We start from the raw sequence: 21,818 nt of genomic DNA on the forward strand, positions 1-21,818 counted from the left end.
GAAACCGCGGGGCCGGGGGAGGGGAGCGGCGGCCGCGCCTGCGCGGAGCCGCTTCCTCGTTGTCGCGCGTAGCGGGCGGCGCGTGCCCGTCAGCGGTGCCCGTCAGCGCGGCCCCGCGGCCCCGCCGCGCCCGGCCCGGCCCCGCCTCCCCCGCCCGGGGGGCGCAGCCCGAGCCCGCACAAGTCAGTGCTCGACGCGGGCGGGAGCGGCGGCTGGGGCGGGGGGCGTGGGGGGGTCGGCGCGGGTGGAGAAAGGGGCTGAGCCCGGCGCGGTTGCCGCTCCCCTCCCGCCGCCCTCCCCGCAGCGCCGCGGCGGGGCCGGGCTGGGCTGCTCGGAGGCGGCCGCGGGAGCGCTCCCCACCGGCGGGGCCGAGCGAGGGGCGCCGTGCGGGGGCCTCTCCCCCTTCACCTCCTGCCCGGAGGAGGAGGGGGCGGCAGGGGAGAGCCTGGATGTAGCGGGCGAAGCCTCAGCCTCCCTCTGCGGCTCCGGTGCTTTGATGCTGCGGGTCTCTGCTGGCTGTTAACATCTTCCTTCTACCTTTTTTTTTTTTTTTTTTCTTTTTTTTTTTTCCACCTCCTTTCTCCTCGAAACTTGGCTTCCCCTCTCTCCGGATCTGTGCCCGGCTTCTCCTGGGCTTTACCGGTGGGGCAGGATCATGCCGGACCAGATCACCGTGTCGGAGTTCATCGCCGAGACCACAGAGGATTACAACTCCCCGACCACCTCCAGCTTCACCACCCGCTTGCAGAACTGCAGGAACACGGTCACGCTGCTGGAAGAGGTAAATCGTCAACACCCCACACCCTGTCCCCTGGTTTTTATCCTTGTTCCTTTTTATTTTTAATTTTTTTTTTCTGTGTGCCTCTGAGAGAGCATCAGGGACGGGGCAGCACCACCCGCCCAAATCCACAGGAGCCAGAGGCGTTGGTATGCATGTAATCTGGTCTTTTAATTGTGGGACTTTGCCCTTGTGTTGAGCTAGTTACAGAAAGCTTTCCTACTCTGGCGTCTCAAAGATTAGTGCCTAAAGCAGTTGTCTGAACTTAAATGTTGCTGTGGTACTTCTTGGTGTTTTCAGTGTTGTCAGTTGTTGTAGTAGAAAAAAAATGCGTGAATGTTGGGATTTTTGGAGGGAAGATGAAGGGTGAGTTTTGTTTGGGAGCGTTGGTTTTCCCCAGCCACTCGTTACATCAAGTGAGCACAGAACTCTGCAGAAATCTGCCAAGGGAGACTTGGTTTAAGAAATGAGGTAAGGATGAAGAGATTAATGTGGAGTGAGGGAAATAATATGAAAACAGAATTGGTGGAAGGAGAGGAGCAAAATTACGCAGCAGAAGAGATTATACAGTCTCAGCACTTCAACCTTGAAGCCTCAGTGGTGGGGTTTTTTCATGCTTGTTATGAGCGTCATTTTAAATGTTCACCCTGCTCTGCTGTCAATAAGTAGAAGTGTGAAAATGGGTAAATTTCCAGAGCTGGTTTCCGAGGAATATCAGTGCACTGCTTCCTATCTGAGGTTTCAGAGTAATTTCCTATGGACTAGGTCAGTGGTTATGAGGAAATGTATTCCAAATGACTTTAAAGCATGACAGTGTACAGCACTTCTCTTGCCCTGTGCTCACTTGAAGGTACAAGCATAATGACGCTGAAAGACAAATTTTTGCTGTTGTTGGATGGGTTGCAGTTAGTTGTTGTTTTGGATTATACACTTAGTTCATCACGAATTTGTCGATTCTTCAGGAGCCAGCGTGTATCTAGGAGATGGATTTAATAGAGTCTTTTAGTTCTGCTGAATGTGTTGGCATGAACAAAACATTTGGTATGCAAGGAAAGAGTATTAATTATTTAATTACGGTGTTTGCCTGATAGTCTTGCATATGTACATATAATTCCACAGGATTCAGAGCAGCTAAAGTTTTAATAGCAAAACTGTCTATGTTCAAAGTGTTAACAGTGCTATTGTCTACAGCAACTGACTAGAGTGATTGTAAGTTAACATTTAAAATTATGTCTTTTATTTTTATTATGTAACCTAGATTAACATCTGCAACTTTTCCATAACTGTAACTAGTTTGGTTTTTCTTTTCTCTTGCAACTAAGCCATGGCCGCTGATAGATTTGTCAAAAATCAACCTGTTAGGTTAGTGTTTGACAGAATTGCTGCCCCCTGGTCTTAACTATGTGGAATAGGTACAGCCAGTGATATGCTTATTGATACAGTTAACAGCATGCATAGAGTTAAGTAAAAATATATATTTTGTCATCACTGGTGACTTAATTCTAGAGGTAAGAATACAGTGTAATGCTTTCATGGTTTGGGAGATACATCAGTGCAGGCTTGTGAATGTGATAATGCCTGTCCAACGAGAAACAAAATACAGAAGATAAATACACAGTGTTCTGCACTGTTTGTGGGGACTGTGTGTGTTTTAGAAGTTTTTATGTCAGATTTGACATCAATAAATCAGAGGAATAAAGAATGGTGGGTGCTTCTGGTGCCTGTATTGCTCTTCTTTGAATTTCTTTTGTTTGTATAACTGTTTTATGTGCCCTATTTAAACTGATTGTAGTTTAAACCAGACTTGTTTTGCATTATTTTTTTATTATCTGTAAACACAAAAAAAGCTTTATTTGGTGGGAAACAAGATATAAACAAGCTCTACTGTTACACGTGCAAAAAATCTGCAACTCTCCCAAATTTATAGTTATTAATTTGCATGGGGAAAGGCAAACAGTCAGGATGTGGCTAGCAAAAGGCTCTTTTGGAGTCTGTGTGTGCAAGCTACATGAAGACACAGTTTTGCTGCTGCTGTTTCAAGCTGCTTTGGTTTCTGTACACCTGCTTACCTAAAGCAGTGAATTCTGTGAAGCACAGGGTTGAAAATGAATGGTTGAAGTGGGTGTTCTGTAGCTCCTGCTGCTGTTGTTGATGTGCCGTGGGTGACCTAAGAGCTCCTCTAGCAGCTCCTGAACTTCAGTGTTGAGCCTGCTGTTTTAAGGCTAAGGGGATGATTCCATCCTTGCAGCTGTTTGATTTTTCACTGAATGTTGCATCTGGGTTGGAGCTCTCTCTGGGCTTTTGCAGGCAGTATCAGGCTCTGTGCTGTTATGGCACTGCTGCCTGAAGTATCTCAGGTCGTTATTTTACAGCTAATTCAGTTCAGCACAACCTGCACCTATCTCAGTGACTATAAGCTAGTTCGTGGATTAACTAATTATTTTCTTTATTCTAAGCGAGGTTGCAAACGGGAACTGTTTTCTGAACAGAAATGGAAGGGAAATGAAACATTTAATGGAAGTTATCTCTGTTTCCCAGCCTCTCAGTCTGTTGTAATTCCTATGGTAGCTCAGATCAGTGGCTACATCAGAAACACCTTTTTGTGAAGAACGTGACAAAAAAGAAATGGTTTTGTGTGTGGATGCCTTTACCTAGTTCCCTGAAGTTATTAAAAAATTGTGAACTTACTGTTCCTGCATAACAACTAACAGGCTTTCTGAGATAATAAGAAGTGATGGACTCATTTGCTGATTTTTTCACTTGCCTGTCCATCAGTGAGAGGGGCAGTCTGTTAAACTGGGTAATTTGCTACATACATATTATCTCCTAGTTATGACTCTTCCTCTTATAATTAAAATCATTTTCAGGGGAGATTTTGGATCCAGTTAGGTGCAATTTTGGAACAAGTTTCAACTGGAAAACCAGAGCAGACATGTTTACTGATTCTGATGAGTTTGCATTCAATAAGTTTTCAGTGGAAGGCCCAACAAAACAAAGGCATGCCTCGCAAAATGAGAACCATGGAAGTGCTCCTCCAAAGGACTTGTCTGGTCTCAACTTATTAAAAACACAAAAGACAAAACAAAAAACATCCTCCCCCCAAACTTTATTTGAGTCTGTCATAGTATTTTCAAAGGCAGTAGTAAGAACATGCTACTCTATAGCAGTTTATTGAATAGGAAGGTTTCATACTACATTGCTTAAAACTACTGAAATTTAGGAAGATTTGCAAGTTGTTTTTCCTTTTAAGAGACTAAGCTTAGATTTTTTTTGTCATCCAGTCACACCAGATTTAAAAAAAGACCCTGCCATATTTCTAGCCAGGCTTAGGCATCTGTAACAGTAATTACCAAAAGCTGCAAGGTTGTTTTATCTTTTTTTTTTTTAGAGCATGAGTGTTATGTAATTACCTCAAGTAAACATACATTTTAAAGTTCATTCTGTTGCTAAAATAATAGGGCTTTTTCTCAAACTCATAGGGAGAGAAACAACCATTATATTGTACTATGGGTCGAGTTTGAGAGAATTTGTGATCTGTACTCCTTTCTGTTGATTTCTTCTACATAATCTTACATTCATCTGATAAAGTTATTTTAAACTTATTTCTGCATGCAGATGGGAGATGTCTTTTATATGCATCACCTTTCTTTTTTAGAAAGTCTGAGAGAGTTGGAGTTCTTCAGCTTGTAGAAGAGAAGGCTCTGGGGAGGCCTTAGAGCAACCTCTCAGGGCCTCAAGGTGGTTACAAGAGGGTCAGAGAGGGACATTTTACAAGGGCATGGAGTGTCAGGACAAGAGAGAATAGCTTTAAGCTGAATTAGATATAGGGAAGAAATTCTTTACTGTGAGGGTGGTGAGACACTGGGACAGTCTGCCCAGAGAAGCTGTGGATGCCCCATCCCTGGAAGTGTCCAAGGCCAGTGTGGATGGGACCTTGAGCAACGTGGTCTAGTGGAAGGTGTCCCTGCTCATGGCAGGGGGTGGAACTAGATCCTCTTTAAGGTCTCTTGCAACCCAAACAATTATATAAATGTATAATGATCATATGAAGAGGGAATTATTGCATATATAAGTGGGCGGTTAATTTCTCTTTTTAAAGAAAAAAGCCTAAATGGTAAATTACTGATAGAGTCTCTTAAAAAACAGCCTCTGCTCTGTTCTGACCAGACATGCTTTTATATCCACAGAAGCTCCATGATTTGTATTACTCAAATAGATTTTGAAAAGTTGATTTTAATCACTGAGTTAATATTACTTTGTGAGCTAGTTGGAATTTTTAGAGAATGATGACATCTGTTCTGAGAATAAGTAGTGCACATGTGGGATCACCACAAGACTGTCTTGATTATCATTCCACTGTGTCCCAGCTCCAGCTGAAAGGACATCTTTGCACTCAAGGGATAGCTCAGTTATCATGACCAGGCAGTTCTGAGTCTTTCTCCTAAAGTAGCAGATGTTGTACAGGACTATCTGGAGACCGAGATTAAGCTTAAATATTTAAATGCTCTTTAGTCAGGCTGGTAGATATGAAGGAACAGCTAGAAGCTGATGATAAAATAAAAAATAGCTTCAGTTGTGTCTGATGCTGATTTTGCAGTTTAATGCCTGTTTTACTGTTGTACTTCTGTAGTACTTGAACTTATTTAATGATTAATGTTATTTCTTTCTTTTATGCTTGAGTGAGAAGTTGAAAACTCAAAATGTGCTTTCTGACAATTAGACTGGCTGCAGATGTGTTTGTGTTTTGCTTTCAGGTTTTGAGGGGTTTTTTATATTTTTGTTTTTAATTCAGAAAAACAAAAAAATCCCACCAAGCATTAAAAAACACAAACAACCCTCCACAACACTTTTCGTGCAATGATTGTTGCTTGTTTTGTTTCTCATTGTGCTGATGTGCCTGAGCAGAGCAGTCTGTTAGTTTAGGCTGGTTCTATAACAGATGTGTGCATGTACATCAGTAAAAGAATGACTGTCTGGCTCCCCATACACATTTCGTTGTTCTCGGTGCAAGTAATCTAACATAGCTTGAAAGAAGATTTCTCATGTTCTTCTTCATGTCCTGGATACGTCTCTAAGATTAGATATGGGAAAGGGGAAGTATGGGGTTGTTACTTTTTTTATTTTGCCTTTTAAGAAAAATTTCTTTCGCAATGTGTTGTGTATGAATCATTTTCACAGTTTCCCATATGTGGCTTTCCCTTTGGGCTTCAGTTTGTGCATATATTTCTTATTCTGCTGTGAGGAAGGACTTTTAGCATGAGGGTGAGGGGACAGCATTTTTCTTCCTTGTAATTTTGTTGAAACTTGTATAACACTGGAACTGTTATAACATCAGCTCTTCTGTGGTGATTTCCTGCACTTTTCCACCACAAGATCCTTATCCAGTGACAAAGTATTCTATCAAGGGAGGCAGGGGAAACCGTGCACAAGAAGAGGAGCATTTCCATTCTGAATGAACTTTTGTTGATCTTATGCACAGACTTTGTTCATTGGCCTGGACTGTGATAATGGGTAGGATCTATTTTGTGTGTGTGTGTGAAGACCAGTTAAATTCTATAATTTAATTTCTTTTGAAGCATCACTATATACTTGCAATAAATAATTTGTAACATCTTATTCTTTGTATTCATTTTTTAATCAAAATATACTCTTATTTTTAGAAACTGAATCCAGGCAACTCCAGCAGCACTAGACTTAAGCCCAGCTTTTCCTAACCTTGTAAACTATTACTTATGGCAGTTAGAAAAAGTCTTGCATCATAGAGAGCTTTGTACTTCAGAGCTGGTTTTTTATGTAACCAACCATGAGCAATCTTCAGTTTTTGAAGAAATATGCTTTTGATAGCAAACCATCCTAAAAACAACAGATAAGAAAAGTTTATTTGTGCAATTAATAAAAATCAGGATAATTGTTGCTGCTTTTGCATTGGATGACAAAGTGCAACAGAGATGTAAAGATGGGCACATGAGCATTTTGAAATACAGAGGCCACAGTGAGAGCATGGGTGACTCCCAATCACAATACTGAAAATGTGATACAGGTGGAGTTGACAGCAGTGTCTTGTATTTTAAATGCAGCTGAATATGCTTTTGTGCATTTCCATGCTGCAGTATTTATTCATTTAGTGTGTAATCAGTTTTACCCTTCATTTGGCAGTAGTCAAAGCATTTGGCTGTAATAAGCAGGCAATCTCCTTTTATTTAAACGTGACTGGTGTGAGGAAAAATAAGAAACACTCACTGGTAGTTCTAAGTTTCAGTCATGGCAAATGAATTAGCTTTGCCTTTTGAGAGTTTGTATTCATTTTAGGCATACTTTTGAAAGTACTTACTGCATTTGGTACCTCATATGTTTTTTTGAAAAGTACTGCTTCTTGTTTTGAACTCCCAACAGGCTTCTTCATGTTTACTCATCAGTTAGGAAGCTGTGAAAGTGCTCTTTGGTGCACTCTGTTCAGTATGCTGTGCAGATAAACCCTGACAGAGTGTGTACCATGTAGTCATGGGAACTTGGCCCTGATGGAGGAGAGACACTTAAAGTGACATGACTTAAAGTTGACTTTAAAGTTTACATTTCAGTCCTTTGGAGACACCTTCCATAGTTAAAAAGCAATAAAAACGTATTTTGAAGAAAACAGAGAGGGCAAACAACCCACAAAGCCATGTTTGTGTTTCAGCAGGGTGTCACTGAAGGACTGCACGTGAACGATTCAGAACAGAATGAGATTGGTTGGTTTAATTTCCAGTATTTTTCTCACTACAAAGAATAAAACTAAATTTTCATAACTGTCTTTGTAATTTGTAACAATACAAATGAAAATTGTTGTTAACAATTTTAAACAGCAGATGTGAAGCAAATTTACAGAGGGTAATTGTAAAAAAGCTCATAACATCTAATTTTGAACGGAATAGTGCCTCGCAAGAAAACCATTAGGCAAATCAAGCCTAGAATGCTAATTATCAGTATTATTTCAAATGCAAAGGTAGGCACTATAAGCGTGTTCTAAAAAAAGGACTCTCAACTCATAGTGTTTTTCTATTTCATGGGAAACTTTTCAGAGTCCAGTTAGTAGCAGATTTTGGTACTTACCTTGGTACTTACTCAGCCAGGTTTGTTTGATACTGGCCAAGAGGTCTAAAGTTTATTGGTGAGTACAAAGGAAAACCCCTGAGATAATGGCATGAGTTTCCTTTCCTGAGGGAGTGCAGCTGGAAGTCCACTCCCTGCTGAGAAGTGCAACAAACAGTTATTTAATATTTCTAAAGAGAAAGTGTTGATGTGGTTTATTTATCTCTATCTATAGATAATGGGTTGTAAATACCGCTATCCATGAGCTAATGCTGAGGTTTTGTATAAGCATTGTGACAAGATTTTGGAGTACAGTGGGCTTGATTGTGGTGAATATGGAAAATATTTCTTTTAATGATCCTGTGAAAAAGCACCAAAATGCTGTAAGGATCCCATTTCCCCCTTTACACATGTAGATGTGCTTGTGAGTGCACATGGCCTTCTTGTCTCTTTTAGTCAGTGGTGAAAGGAGAGGCCTGAAGTTGTGCTCTTGCTGGTGAAGCTGGAAAGTGCATGCTTTTTCTTTCTTTTACATAGCCACCTCTGTCTTGACCTTTCTTGTTTTATCCTTCTTGTTATGTTTCTTAAGAGAAAAAAAATAAAACTCTTTCTGATGCAGAAATAGCAACTTATGATGCCCATAGAGTCTTTTACTATCTTGGCTTTCTCTTGGTTAAGAGCTATAAATCAGTATGATGCTGGAGGTAGCTTTGTGCTAAACAAGTGTCTGTAGGACTGTCAGACCTTAGACATGGTGTGCTCAGGAAGCCTTCTGCTGAGAGATGGACCAGGAAGGGATCTGCAGGGTGAGTGGGACATGGAGGGGGTTGCCAAGCCCAGAGGATGGGGGTCGATGAAGCAAAGTCCTGCTGGCAGCAGGTTGCAAGTGGCATCGGTGCCTTCCAGGATCGGTTTTGGCATTAGAACTGTTCCATATCTTTTAATTGTGTGGATGGTGGGCTTGAGTGTGATCTCATTAAGTTTATTTTGACAATACCAAGTTGTTCAATGTGCTGGCAGCAGTCACCCTTCAGTGGGACCTGAAGAAGTGGCCTGATACAGGAGGAGCCTTGTGTGACTCACTGAAGAGAAATCTGAAATCCTGTCCCAGGGATGGATGGAGTTGCCATGTGCAGCAGTACAGGCTGGCCAAAAGACAGTTTTCCAAGGAAGAACCTTGGACTCGGGTGGATGAGTTGTTGGGTGTGGGTTCACAGTGACAAAGGCCAGCCACGTACTGGGCTGTGTTAGTGAAAGTGCAGCCAGAAGATAGTGGTTCTTCACCTCAGCAACTGTGAGACCACATCTAAAGTACTGTGTGTGGGGCTCACCAATACATGGAAGGAATTACAGACTGCCACAAGGCCTGGTGAGGATCACCAACATGATTAAGGGCCTAGAGCACATCACTTAATGAGGGAAAACTAGGCTTCAACCTTAGACAAGACACTAAGGGAGGGTCATATTGATTTCTCAAGTATATAGGATATGTAATGGGGGAAAACCGATAAAGCAGAAATTCTGATTAGTTTTGAGGAAGTGTATTTGTCGTTCTTTATTATTATTATTTTGGAAGGTTGTTTGTTTTGAACCATGATTCTTGTGAACTCAGAGAGAATGTGAAACCTCTTGTCCTCAGAGACATTCAAAACTCCACTTGACTGTAGAAGTAGGCTCCTTAAAATTGTTTGGACTTCATGATTTTATCTTTTAGACTATAAGGAGGCAGAGTAAAGCGGTTGTTTAGTTTCATGTGTTTGCAGGTAGAAGTTTACAGTGAGCTTATTCTTGGAAAAGCAGCACATTTAAACTTAATAAAACTGGTGTAACCAAAATTGATAATTTTTCCTTCATTGAATGACTGCTTTAATAGAGAATATGGGTTACTACTCACACCCCTGCAAGTGTAGTTGAAAAAGCTTATCAAATTTGGGGCTTTGTATGATTTTTAGGAATAGTTTGATTAGTTATTGAATGTTGGAAAATTACGTAATTCTTTTTAAGTCTACTTGTAAAATAAAAAAAACCCCTTGTTAAATCTGCTTTTAAATCTACTCTTTCAATCTACTTGTAGAAAATCAGCCAATTTATTCTGTAAAGTTAAAACTATATTACAGCTTAACTATGTGTGCTGGATTAAAAATTTGTATTATTATCTTTTCGTAAGATGGTGATTTGAATTTTAAATTCTAGAGCTTCCACCCTGAATTTATTACACTAATTTTCTTTTTCTTTTAATATATTTTACTTTTCAAGTAAATTATATTTTGATTTTTTTTGATTCTCAAAGCAAAAATTTTGGACTGAAGAGGGAGATACACCTGAAGAAGCTCCCTTAATACAAAATTTAATCTACTCCATCGCACTTCAGAAAACTAGGGACAGAGGAGGCAGGGAAGAATAAAATATAGCAGGTTTTGATTGTTGGGAGAGTTGTCTTGTTATGAGACCTCACTAGAATTTAGATATCCTATTTTGGTTAGGTTTTTAAAACTTCATTTTCTAAAATCATAGAATATGGGGATTTTTTTCCTAATGGCTAATCTAAACCTACTATATTCCAGCTTGAAGCCATCCTCCCTTGTCTTATCACTACACGTTCCTGTTCCAGCTCTGTTATATCCTCCTTTAGGTACTGGAAGGTGCTGTAAGGTTTCCCTGGAGTCTTCTCTTCTCTGGACTTGACAACCCCAGTGCCCTCCCTCTGTTTGCCTTCATAGGAGAGGTGCTCCAGCCCTCTGATCATCTTTGTGACCTCTGCACTCACTCCAGCAGGTCCATGGCCCTGTTCTGCTGGGGACTCCAGAGCTCGGCACAGCACTCCGGGGACCTCACCAGAGGAGAGCAGAGGGGGAGAATCACCTCCTTCAACCTTCTGGCCATGCTTTTCTTTGTGCAGCCAAGGGTGCACAAAGAAAATCATGTGCAGCAACTGCATATTGCTGGCTCATGTCTGATTTCTCTTTTTTTTGACCACCAGAATCCTCAAGGCCTTTCTGGACACTGCTTCTCTCAATGCATTCATCCCCCAGCCTTCTGATGCAGGGAATTGCCCAGACCAGGTTCAGGAAGTTGAGCCATTGATTCAAACTCTTTGGATGTGGTCATCCAAATGTGAGCCAATTCCTTGTCCATCGAATAATTCAGCCATCAAACCTGTGTCTCTCTAATGAGTGACAAGGATGTTGTGTATGAACATGTCCTAGGCCTTACAGAAGTCAAGGCTGGTGACAGAAAACACGTGACAATCAAAGCACATGAGTGTGATGCTCGTGCCAAACAGACAAAACCATTTTAATTAATACTTCTGTGTGTCAGTGTCATAGTCTTGAAAGTACCACACAGTGAAAGTAGTTGAGCTGTTCTGTGCAGTGGGTAGTAAGGAAAGGAAGACAGCTGTTAGAAAAATGTAATGGTGATGTTAAAACAAACGTAGGATGCTTTTGTTCAGTGATGACAGACTGCCTGTTTACAGCCTTCAAAAACTGTTTGTTAATTGTCAGTTTATGAAACTGTTGAATTTTAATAAAGTTTGAATGGTGCCAGGATGATTATAACAGAGTGTGCAAATTGTGCCAGGCTGTGCCACATTCTAAGTAAGCAGAACCCTGATGGTCCATCCCTGTGTTCTTAGTAATGTAATATGCAGTGGTGATGGTGTTTGTGAAATCAGCGGGAATGGATGACTTTTAACTAAGAATTTTTAAGGAGGTAGCTTAAATCTAAGATACATGGATGTTGTTGGTTGTGTTTTGGCTTTGTAATTTTCTTCCCTCACAAAGTGTCAAAATTATGGGGAAAATTGGTAAATGAAGATGATGATGCTATAACAATGCAAGTAGGATATCATGACTATGTCTGTTGTCCAATCCAATCTCTTATCTTAGAAAAGTATTTATATTATCTGTGGTAGTCACAAAGTTGAAATGTGTTAAGAGAAACAATGAGTTTATAGCAGACAATAAGTTATAGCTAACTTGAAAGAGAAAGCTGAATGAAGTTCCCTTAAATGTTTTGATAAAGCTGTTTGTTTTTTACTGGAAAACTGGTCTCACACATTACATTTTCCAAACCTTGTAAATGATGCTTTGATTTCTTTTGCAAATTGTTCTTCATGAGAAGAACAGGAGACTTTGCCAAAATTAAGCTTTATGATTTGATTTGGGAAAAGCTACTTGGACAAACCAATAAAATTTTGATTGTTTTGTGAGGCAGATGGATATATATGTTTTAGTTTTCTAGTATATTGCCATGGCTGTAGCACTTACCATGGTATCATTTTAGGGGATGTTTTGTGGTGAGGCTTTTTTTTTTTGTTGTTGCCTGTTTGGCTGGTTGTGGTTTTTCTCCCCCCACCTCTAGCCTCTTTCAGGGAGGGTTGAAAAAAACCTAAAGAGGCTCTTGGATGTGAAGACCTACCTAAATTATTTTTCAGTGTTATGATACCAGAACTGTCTGCTTACAGATTTGGTAAAACTGTTGGTGTTCCTTAGGTGTTGTTATTCAAGCACAGAGAGAAGTAAAATCTTTTGAAGTGGGGTCACTGCAGAAGCCCAAGTGCCCAAATATTGTCTGCTCACTAGTACACTTATAAAGAAAGAGATGCTAGACCTCTCTAAACCCTCCTTTTTAAAAACGTTTATCATCTTCTGCTGGCAGTTTTGTTGCCAAGCTTTCACAGGAAGTGCTTGGAAGGAGACGTTGTTTAAACTGGCAGAGAAAACATGAGAAGAAATGCCATTTTTTCTTTGCTGACACTTTGCAGGTTTAATGAAGCTCTTTGCTGCTGACTTAGACCCTCAGATTCACTTCCTGTCCTTCCCTGTCTCCCCATTTCATTTGAAGTGCTCCATATGCTTCCTTGCTTGCTTTTTTCCGCCATGTCTAGGACAAGTTTTTCAAAAATGTTTTTTCTTCTGTGGTTAAAACAGCTGTAATGGTGCTGCTTTCCTTCAGCAAAGCCTGCTCTATTTGCTGAACTTGTGTAGTTTAGTACAGCTTCCTGTTTTTCTCATCCTATTTAATTAGGCAACAAGTTGCAGCAAAGCAGCTTCCTTTAAAATGAATCAGTGAATATTGTGCATATTGTAAATATGAAAGCAATTCATATCTCTTTGCATCTTACAAAATCGTGGGTATTTTTCCATAGCTTTAATGTTTGTGTGGAAGGCCAAACCTGGTTGCATACAAAGCAATTTTCTCCCTTTCTGTGTATTCCCTTTCAATTGGATTTGATTTACTTTTTGTTCTCTATTGTTGCCTTTTGATGGTAACAATAGAGAGCTGTCCTGGCTTATTTTTTTCTGTCAATCTCTATTGCTTTATGACATATAACTTGTTCCTGCAAGTAATGGTGCTACTTCATTGGGTCGAGATGAGTGTATGCCATTAGATAACTCATCAATAAAATTGACAAGTACTTATTAAAACTCTTATTTGTCTTGCAGTGAGTGTGGTATAGCTGATTGTTCTTATAGCAATACAGCTGTTTCTGTGAACACAGTGTGTGTTCATTGTGACAAAAGCAAAGGGAAATGAGGAGTTAATACAATGTGGCTGGTGCAGAGTGTAGTTCATATTATAATCCTAGGAAACAATTGCAGACTTGGGCATCAGTATGAAATCATTGATTGGTTCATGACTCAAACTGGGAAACTACTGGTTGAGTGATGACATCTTGCTTGTAGCTGAAGTGTGCTGAAAGCACATGTACAATGTGTACAAAGATATCTGGATGGTTGCCTCTTCTCTGATAGAGTGATTTTGCCTGTTGTAAGCATGCACCTGGACCTTTGTCCATGTGCCAAAAGCAGAAGGCTGTGATTTAGACTTACTCAACAGGACGTTTTGGAGTATCGTTCTCTCATCAAGTTGCTATATGACTCTAATTTGAAACAAACCTATAATCTTGTGGCAGAGGAAGAAAACCTGAACTTTGTTCATCATAAAGCAGCATAAAGTAGAGCTGGAGCTTGGCCCGAGGCTTTAAAAGTAGATGCACCTCTAGTGAACCTCACTGTGTGAGGAACACCCAATGTGTTAGTGATTCCTGTATGTCAGTGAGTGAATTGCAATGCTTGAAGGACTTCCCAGCCATTCTGGACTGAACTACCAACCTGCTGCATAATTTCACCATTTGGGGAGTTTATGGTGCTTCTGCTGGAAGAATTTCCAAATGAAGTTAAAGCTTGACCATAATTGAGAGGTTTTAAATAAAGATTAGATCACTCTCAAAACAGCTGTGGATGAGTTAAATATATAAAATACTAGGGGTTGATAGTGTGAATTTTTAACTACTGCTTATACATGCTGAAGGTCTTTTTAGTGTTGTTTCCTGTCCATGAAAAGCAATTGCAGGAAAAAGAAATTTATATCTCTTGGTCAGCTGAATGATAGAGAAGTGGTTTGTCCCTGTCCAGTTCATGAATTTTTTTCTGGGGTAATCAAAAAATCATGTAGCGTAGTCCACATGACCAGTAACTGGAATTTCTTAATTTCTGAGAACTTGCCTTGAAGTCAAGTAGCCTAGCTGAATTAAGAGAATACTGAGGTCTCCTCGGGAAGGCAATTGGATGTATTAGTTGACCATAGAAAACTTTACAAAACTCTGGTGTACTGGACATTTAACCTTAATGGAAGATCTTAACTCTGATAGGTCATGTTATTGTTTTTGACAGGGCCCCTGTCAAAATTAATTCATATTTCAAAATTCTGAATTACAGTAGGGTCTCATAAAATGGCTAAAGAAAATTTAATATTTCTGTTTTCAATGCAGGATTTGAGTAGCAAGTTGTTTCAACAGGAAGGAGAAATATGCAAGCCTAGAAGTTTATAATGAAAGTAGACTGAAAATGTTTTAAAAAGCAGTTTAAGCACCACTGAGCCTTTTGGGAAGATGGTCTGGGATAAATTAAAATGAAAGTCTATAGAGACAGATGGTCATTTTAGGTATGTGTCTTACATGTTGTAACAATTAGGATGTGAATGGAGCCTGCAACTGTGTTCTGTACTAACCTTACTTTTTACCCTCTGTGTCAGGGTGTATTCACACACATCAATAAAAAAATGTAAACACACCTTGGTATAAAACTGAATGGAGCTGCTGCTTTCCTGTGTCTGTGGTTTCTGGCCCACTAAGCAATGCTCATGCAGCATACAACCAGTGCTCTTTCTTCAGCAATATGAGCATTTAATTTGAATCAAGCTGATGCAGAAAGAGTTGACTCAGGCATATCACTTCTCTCCTGAAACTTAAAGACAGTTGGTAAGTTTAGGGAGGTATAGAATCATAGAATGATTTGAGTTGGAAGGGACCTTCAAAGGCCTCTATTTCCAACGTCCCACCAGTGAGAAGGAAAATCTTCAACTGATTCATGAGTTTTGGTTTATTTGAAGCATCATGTTATTGCTCCAGAATGTTAGTCAGAAAATTTTCATTTCAGCTGAGAAAAGGGAAAGCAATGTTTAAATCTTCAGCAGTATTAAAATTAAATTGAGCAGTATTTTATAAAGAAGTTTTATGAATTTCTGCTCAGACTTTGAGCAGAACATTTGGATGGTACTTTCCACCCAACTTCCCATCCTTCTGTTTTACCTTGTATATCTTTTCCCTTCTTGAAGCGCCTAGAGTTGACTGATATCAAGTCTCTGTATGGCTCTTAAATGCTTCAGTGCTTGCAACAAGACCTCCAGAAGACTTAAATAACAACCATTTCTGTAAAAGCTGCTTTTATTTTACAGAAATAAATCTATTATTCACAACTTGGTAGATTTTGGTTTTGTGGATAGTTTGTTCTGAAAGACAGTGTATGTCCCCTCTAAATTGTGCTGGTTCTATCCTAGTTATCCTGGTATTCTATCCTGTTATCCATTTTCTGTCGCTGCATTAACTTAAAGCTACTGAGACTCGCTGGCTTATGAGGACACAATAATGAGGAAAATGAATGGTTAGGTTTCAATGTGAATTGAAACACATTGTGGGTTAAGAAGTGTTCTTTGGGTGGGTTAAGAATTGTGTGCTATGGTTAAAACAGTAAGAAGTTTACTTGCTCAAGATATTCTCAGAAATTGTCTAGGTTGTCAAATTTTTCAGCAGAAAGTAGCACCACATTGAGTCAAACCACAAGTTCCCCTAAGCCTGTATCCTGCTCTTTAACAATCACTGATCAATAACATCTGTCTTGGGTAGAACATTAACAGGAAAATTTAACTGTGATACTATTTCAACAATCTGCTGCTCAGAAATTTTCTGAGCTGAAGATGATAAACTATGAAACACATGCATGAGAATATCCTTCTCATTAATTAGAATTTGTTAGCATCTATGAAAAGATAAATTTCACATCTTACCTATGTGGTGTTTAAGATAAAAAACAGGGTTTTTAATTAAACTTGCATCCTTATGATTTCATTTGGCATTTTATTAGTATGAGAAAATAGTTAATCATTCCGTGTTTATTTCCTCTGTTCCCTGCAGACTGAGCACTTCTCTTGCTTTACATCAGTCACTTTTTTTGAGCTTGAAGAATATCAGCATACACATATTTAATCCCACCCCCTTAGGAAGTGTTTCCACAGTTGTGGTCAACCTAATTGCATTCTTATATCCTTCTTTTAGCATTTTGAGATACAAAGAACAAAATGCAGATGTACTATGAACTTCCGTCTTGGTATAACGATGCCTTTTGTGCTGCTTTTACTTTGTCCTCAGTGGTTTGATATCCTGGTAGCTCCTGAATATTCAAGGATGGTTCAAGAAAACTCTTAAAACTGTAGCATGTATTTCATCTACCATGACCATAGTTGATTCAGAGACTCACAGTATATATGTAAATTTAAAAAAATGTTTTTTCATATGCATTGCTTTATGCCTTTACATATATCTTTCTCATCTGCTCTCTTAATGGGCAGTTAGAATTTGTGAAATTACGTGACCTCTCCACATCTAGTTGTCATTTTTCTTTCTTGAACATCTTATATCATCAGTGAACTTTGTCACTTCACCAACCACATCCTTTCAAGACAGTGTAGGATGCATTGAACAGCACAGGTGGCAGAACTGATTCCTGATACTTCTCTTGAATGGCAAAATGGATATTTAGGAGTTTATTCCTGTTTCCTTTAATTCTAAACAGTTGCTGCTCTGGAAGAACGGCTTCTCCTTATCTCATGTCAGTTGTTTTTTTTTATCAAGCACTTTTGCTGTTGAACATTGGTAGAACTTTTTGAAAATTCAGATAGGCTATGTCAAATAGGTTGCTACCAAACCTATTTGTCCACCAAAAAGTGGATGTAGTATATTAAATGACTTGGATCCTGAAGTATCTCTTTACAAAACTCATGGTTTGAGTTATTTCTGTTCTCCCTCTCCCCATGTTTGTTCAGTTTCTTTGTCATTTTGAGTTGTGGGAATGAGAGAGGAGGTTCACAGCAGAATTAAGACAAGCTTTTTTCTTTCAGTGTGTTTGAAAAATATATTGGTTTCTAAGCACTTAGAAGAATTGTTACTGCAGATCTCCTGGTTTGTAATTTTTACAGTTTGCAGAGTGCTTCTATGATTTCCTTATTTATCTATGACTTCATCTTTTTGGAGGATGTTTTCTTTTAGTAATCTTTCCTTACAGGCTCTTTTTTATCATTGTGGCCTTTCTGAAAAGCTCTGTTTTTTAAGTGACAGATGTTCATTTTCTTAGATACAATTTCTTAAAACATTGTAATCGAAGATCTGAAATTATGTATCAGAGAACAGGAGATTTCCAACATACTTTGTTGAAAAACTGTAATACTGAGAATTATATGTGAGTACTAATTTAATATGAGTAAGTATTTATACGGTTTCACCAGGAAACCATCTCAAATTAAACATAATGTTAATGTACTTTCAAAAAGTTTTTGTGTTTTCAAGTAAGCTTAGGTTAATAATGCAAATATTTGTACATTTTCAGAAAAAAAGATGTTTTAGCCAGCTGACCATTGCTAAAACTATGGGCAAGACTGGGATACTTGTGGGAGAATTTTACTTTAGGAGTACGCAGAAGACATCAGCACCTAAATTTAAGTGGGATTGGTGCACCTACGTTCCATGCATTGCCCTTGTCCACTGAGGTGATGTTCAGCATGTCAGGAGACTTCCTTCTTTCTGTGTGGAAAATGAGACAGCGCTTCTGTGGCTCAGCAAACATTAGAATATCCTGGTCTGAAGTTGTCATCTGAGAGCTGGGCAGATGCCTACTTCAAAAACATGAACGAATACTCAAAACTGGGCTAAGTAATTTAGTAAAATCATGATTTACAGTGTTACAGTTTTTTCTCTTGCTTAGTTAAATGAGTGAAATTAAAAATATTTCTTCTTTACAATGTTACCCATGTGTCTTTACAGAGAAGATTTTGTCCCCGTTTTCTTCTGTCCTTACGTCAGTGCGTTGCTGTGTTGGTGCATTGTTGTGGGGCAGAGCCTGTGCTCAGCACTGCTGGAGCTGCATTAACCACACAAATGCCTGCACAGGAAATGGAAACTTCCTTGCATGTGCTGCAAGAGGAGTTGTGACATGGGTGTGCAGGTGGCACTGCTTGCAGGAAGTTCTACCTCTCCGCAGGAAGAATGTCCCTGCTCTGCCGTGTTCCTGAATAGGGTTGGTCAGGGAGGAAGGTGGGATTACCAGTCTTCAAGTGGACACCATCAATTCACAATTTTAAAATGTGTAGCCAGCCGCTTTCAGTTACACTGTTGGCCAAAGCAAAGGATTGCTCTGTTTTTTTCATGTTGCCTTTCAGCTTGCGTTTGTCATGGCAGCAATAAAGGGTATCAGTCCTCCAGGCTTAACTTGTTAACCAAGCAGTTTCTTTGTTCTTTATTTCAATACACGTCCTTTTATCAAAGGGAGGTGAGCCACTGGTGTTACACAAGTCGCCTTTAGCCGGGTTAGCTGCATGTGCAGCAGGAGTGGGGTTTGCCACCACCCTTCCTCCCCAGCCTGCTTTTCTCGCCAGGCTCGTGTGCCTGGAGCAGGGAGCGAGCAGCGCTGGACTGTGCCCCACCAATGGCTGCTTCTTGGCTCTTGCTGCTCAAGAATGAATTGCCTGCCTCTCCTTGCTTTTGTTCCTGTTGATTGGCCAGTTGTGGTTCCTTTTTAGGAGAATATTTGTTTACCAGCTGGATGTTTTGGCTAGCAGTTTTTAAATGTGACAAAATACCAACAAGGCATCTGCCTCACAACTGGAATTGCTCTGGGAAGGCAAAATGAAAAAGTTCTGTGAAAAGAAAAAGGGATGAAAAGGGAGACGAAGTTCTTCAGACAGGGTGGAGAAACAGTCTTTCATATTATCTTCAGCATGTGGCTCTCATATCGTTTCTTTTTCTCTTTACAAGATGGCAAAATGTATCACAAGGTTTAAGTAGGAATTTGTTTGAGGCCTGAAGGTGTTCACAATGTGGGGTTTTTTGGGATCTTTGATGTACATTAGGGAGTAGTTCCGTGCCAGGTAATGTTTACTTTGCCTTTTTTAGTTTCCTTTCCAAACTGCAGTTGCACTGTTTCATACTTCTTCCTGTAACTGGTAATGTTTCTTATTTAGCTTCTCTTTCCCAGACAACCTCCTAGGGTCTAGAAAATTTGGCTTTCTGACTTCTGTGGGATTAAATTTAACACAAGAGAAAATGGAGAAGATGCGGTTTGGGTTTTTTTCCTTTGTATTTGTGGTGTGTTTTTTGGTTTTTTTCAGCATGTTAGTACTAAAGTTCCATATGAATGGATAGGTTATCCCCATGTGGTCATTAAAGTCAGTACTTAAAATATTACAGTCTTGATATCATCCTCTGTGCTTGCTTTATGTATTTTTCTTATGATAGTAAATTTATGTAAATTTTATTTTCTGTTTATGGTCTGAGTATCTTAGTGCTTGTTTTTCAGATATTTTTAAATAAATGTTCATCTTTTAAGTCTAATGGAAACACTTCACAGTCTTAAGAGATGATTTCATAAAATTAGCAGAACTTTACATTTGGTGTCATATTTAAACTAAAATACAGTTTGGAAAGAGAGTAGTTATGCCCTGCGATTTGTTACTAACAGCAAATGGAAACTGTTTTTACTTTATTTCCTCAGTCTCAATACATTTAGTTCTCTCCACTTGTCACATTGTAAACTTCCGACTGAAATCAGGTGGGTGAGCTGGTGCTACAGCCCGGTGTCACGGGTGTTTAGTAATCAGATTAAGAGAAACTGAAATAGAGAAAGGAACTTGCACAGAAGGTCAGAGTATTGTGATAGCAGTAATGAAACATCTACGTGGTTTGTGTAGGAAGGTACGAGGCTGCAGCTTAAGGCCAGGAGCAGAGTAGATGCCTGTACCAAGGTTTCTCTGCGTGATTGATGGGAGGATTGCTCTCTGAGGGCTGATGAATAAGCTGGATTCCTATCTCTGTAATTGTGTTATGACCCAGGCTGGCCTGAACAGGTCACAGGGCACCACTGCAGCAGCTGAGCTTTGTTGGTGCTTTCAGGCAGGGGATACCACTGAGGTGCTGCAGGTGCCTAAGAGAAGTCTGAGGAGACAACCTACAACCTTCTGGGTATTCTCACAAGCCTTTCAGATGTGTACTGCTTCTGTCTGTAGTGAATAGCATTTACTGATTACTGTTTCACTAAAAGGGACTGCGAGAAACATACATGAAAAGCTTTATCTCATTCATGCAAGTTGCGACTTTCATTATAAAGTTGAATGAATGGTGAATTAAATGCTAAATGAAATTGTAAATTAATTTGAAAAATTACTCCCAAGATCAAAAGCAAATTCTAGCCACTGAAACTAAAAAACATGTTGCCAAATGTATTGGGGTCCTTTGTGGAATAAGAGCTGGCTCTGTTCAACATGAAGGCAGCTTCTGACATCTTCTCACAGGAGCCACCTTGCAACCTCTGTTTATTGCCCTGCCCACAGCTACCAAAACCTTGCCACAAAAACCAAATGCACTAAATAGCACATGCACCTAGCAGAGAAGTTATTTTAATGTTGAATTTGAGAGTGTCCTAATCCAAGTTGTGATAACAACAGCTGTAAAGTATGGCTGTGGATTAGAGAGTAGAGTGGTGAAAGATTGATCAAAACATGCCTGACATCAGCACACAGTGCTGATAGTGCAGTGCTTTGCATAAGACTCTGTAATGTGAAATTACCTGAAAGTATTTGCCAAGAACTAGTTTGACTGTTAAGTGTGCTTAAAGGACATGTAAATCAGTTTTTCAGAGTTATTGCATGTGTTGCAAGTTTGACAATTTTGGGGGAACCAGACTTTCCGCAGAGTTGATCTGGCAGTGTATGCAGTGTTTTTAGGAGTTCCTGTGCATCCCTTGTAGATTTTAAGGAATGGGTATAATGAGTGGGTGCTGATGTCCAGATTGCTGAGCATGTACAGGCGTTTCTGATGCACATGATGTGAGCAGGTACTTACCTGGGTCAAAAACCCTCAGGGAATTCAGACAGCTGCACAAAATCCTCAGTTTGTGTGGGCACAATTTTTGACTTTCTTAACCAAATACCACTTCACTGCTTGGAACATCTAGCTAAAGTGGGGACTTGTGCTTCTGAAAACCCCTTGAATAATCAGAAGGATGTAATAGGCAGCTGAGGTGTTTGGTAGCACACCTGTCTTTTGATAGCTTGCTACATGATGGAATTAAATATTCAGTATTATTTTGTTACCTTAAAATCACAATCAACTCCAACCATGGTATAATAGAGTGCAAATTTAAAACATTCATCATGGCTTTGTGAATGGCAACACACAGCGCAAATGTTTCTGAATGAGGTGGGGAGAAAATGGGAGAATGATATTTAATCAAGTTGCAACTGACTTCACTTAGAGCTTTTCTCCCTCTCTCTTTCACTGAGTCACCTGGAGAACTGCCTGTCCTGGATTCTTTCTTTCATCCTACCTCCTGCTGCACCTGGTGGAGAGCACAGCCAGCCTTGA

At 39.7% G+C, this 21,818-nt stretch overlaps 1 protein-coding gene across 3 annotated transcripts in view; it reads left to right on the forward strand.

Moving 5' to 3' along the window:
• ASAP1 (ArfGAP with SH3 domain, ankyrin repeat and PH domain 1) overlaps positions 1–21,818 on the forward strand; it is a 145,142-nt gene that overhangs the window by 29,062 nt on the left and 94,262 nt on the right. For 2 of the 3 annotated variants that reach the window (XM_063411191.1, XM_063411061.1), the window contains exon 3: positions 652–781. In XM_063411191.1, the coding sequence (XP_063267261.1) occupies positions 652–781 (130 nt within the window). Of the gene's footprint in view, positions 1–51; positions 183–651; positions 782–21,818 lie in introns of those variants that run through there. The other variant, XM_063411126.1, reaches the window with a different exon arrangement.

Source organism: Prinia subflava, chromosome 1 (genome assembly GCF_021018805.1).
Source record: "Prinia subflava isolate CZ2003 ecotype Zambia chromosome 1, Cam_Psub_1.2, whole genome shotgun sequence".
Classification (NCBI taxonomy): domain Eukaryota; kingdom Metazoa; phylum Chordata; class Aves; order Passeriformes; family Cisticolidae; genus Prinia; species Prinia subflava.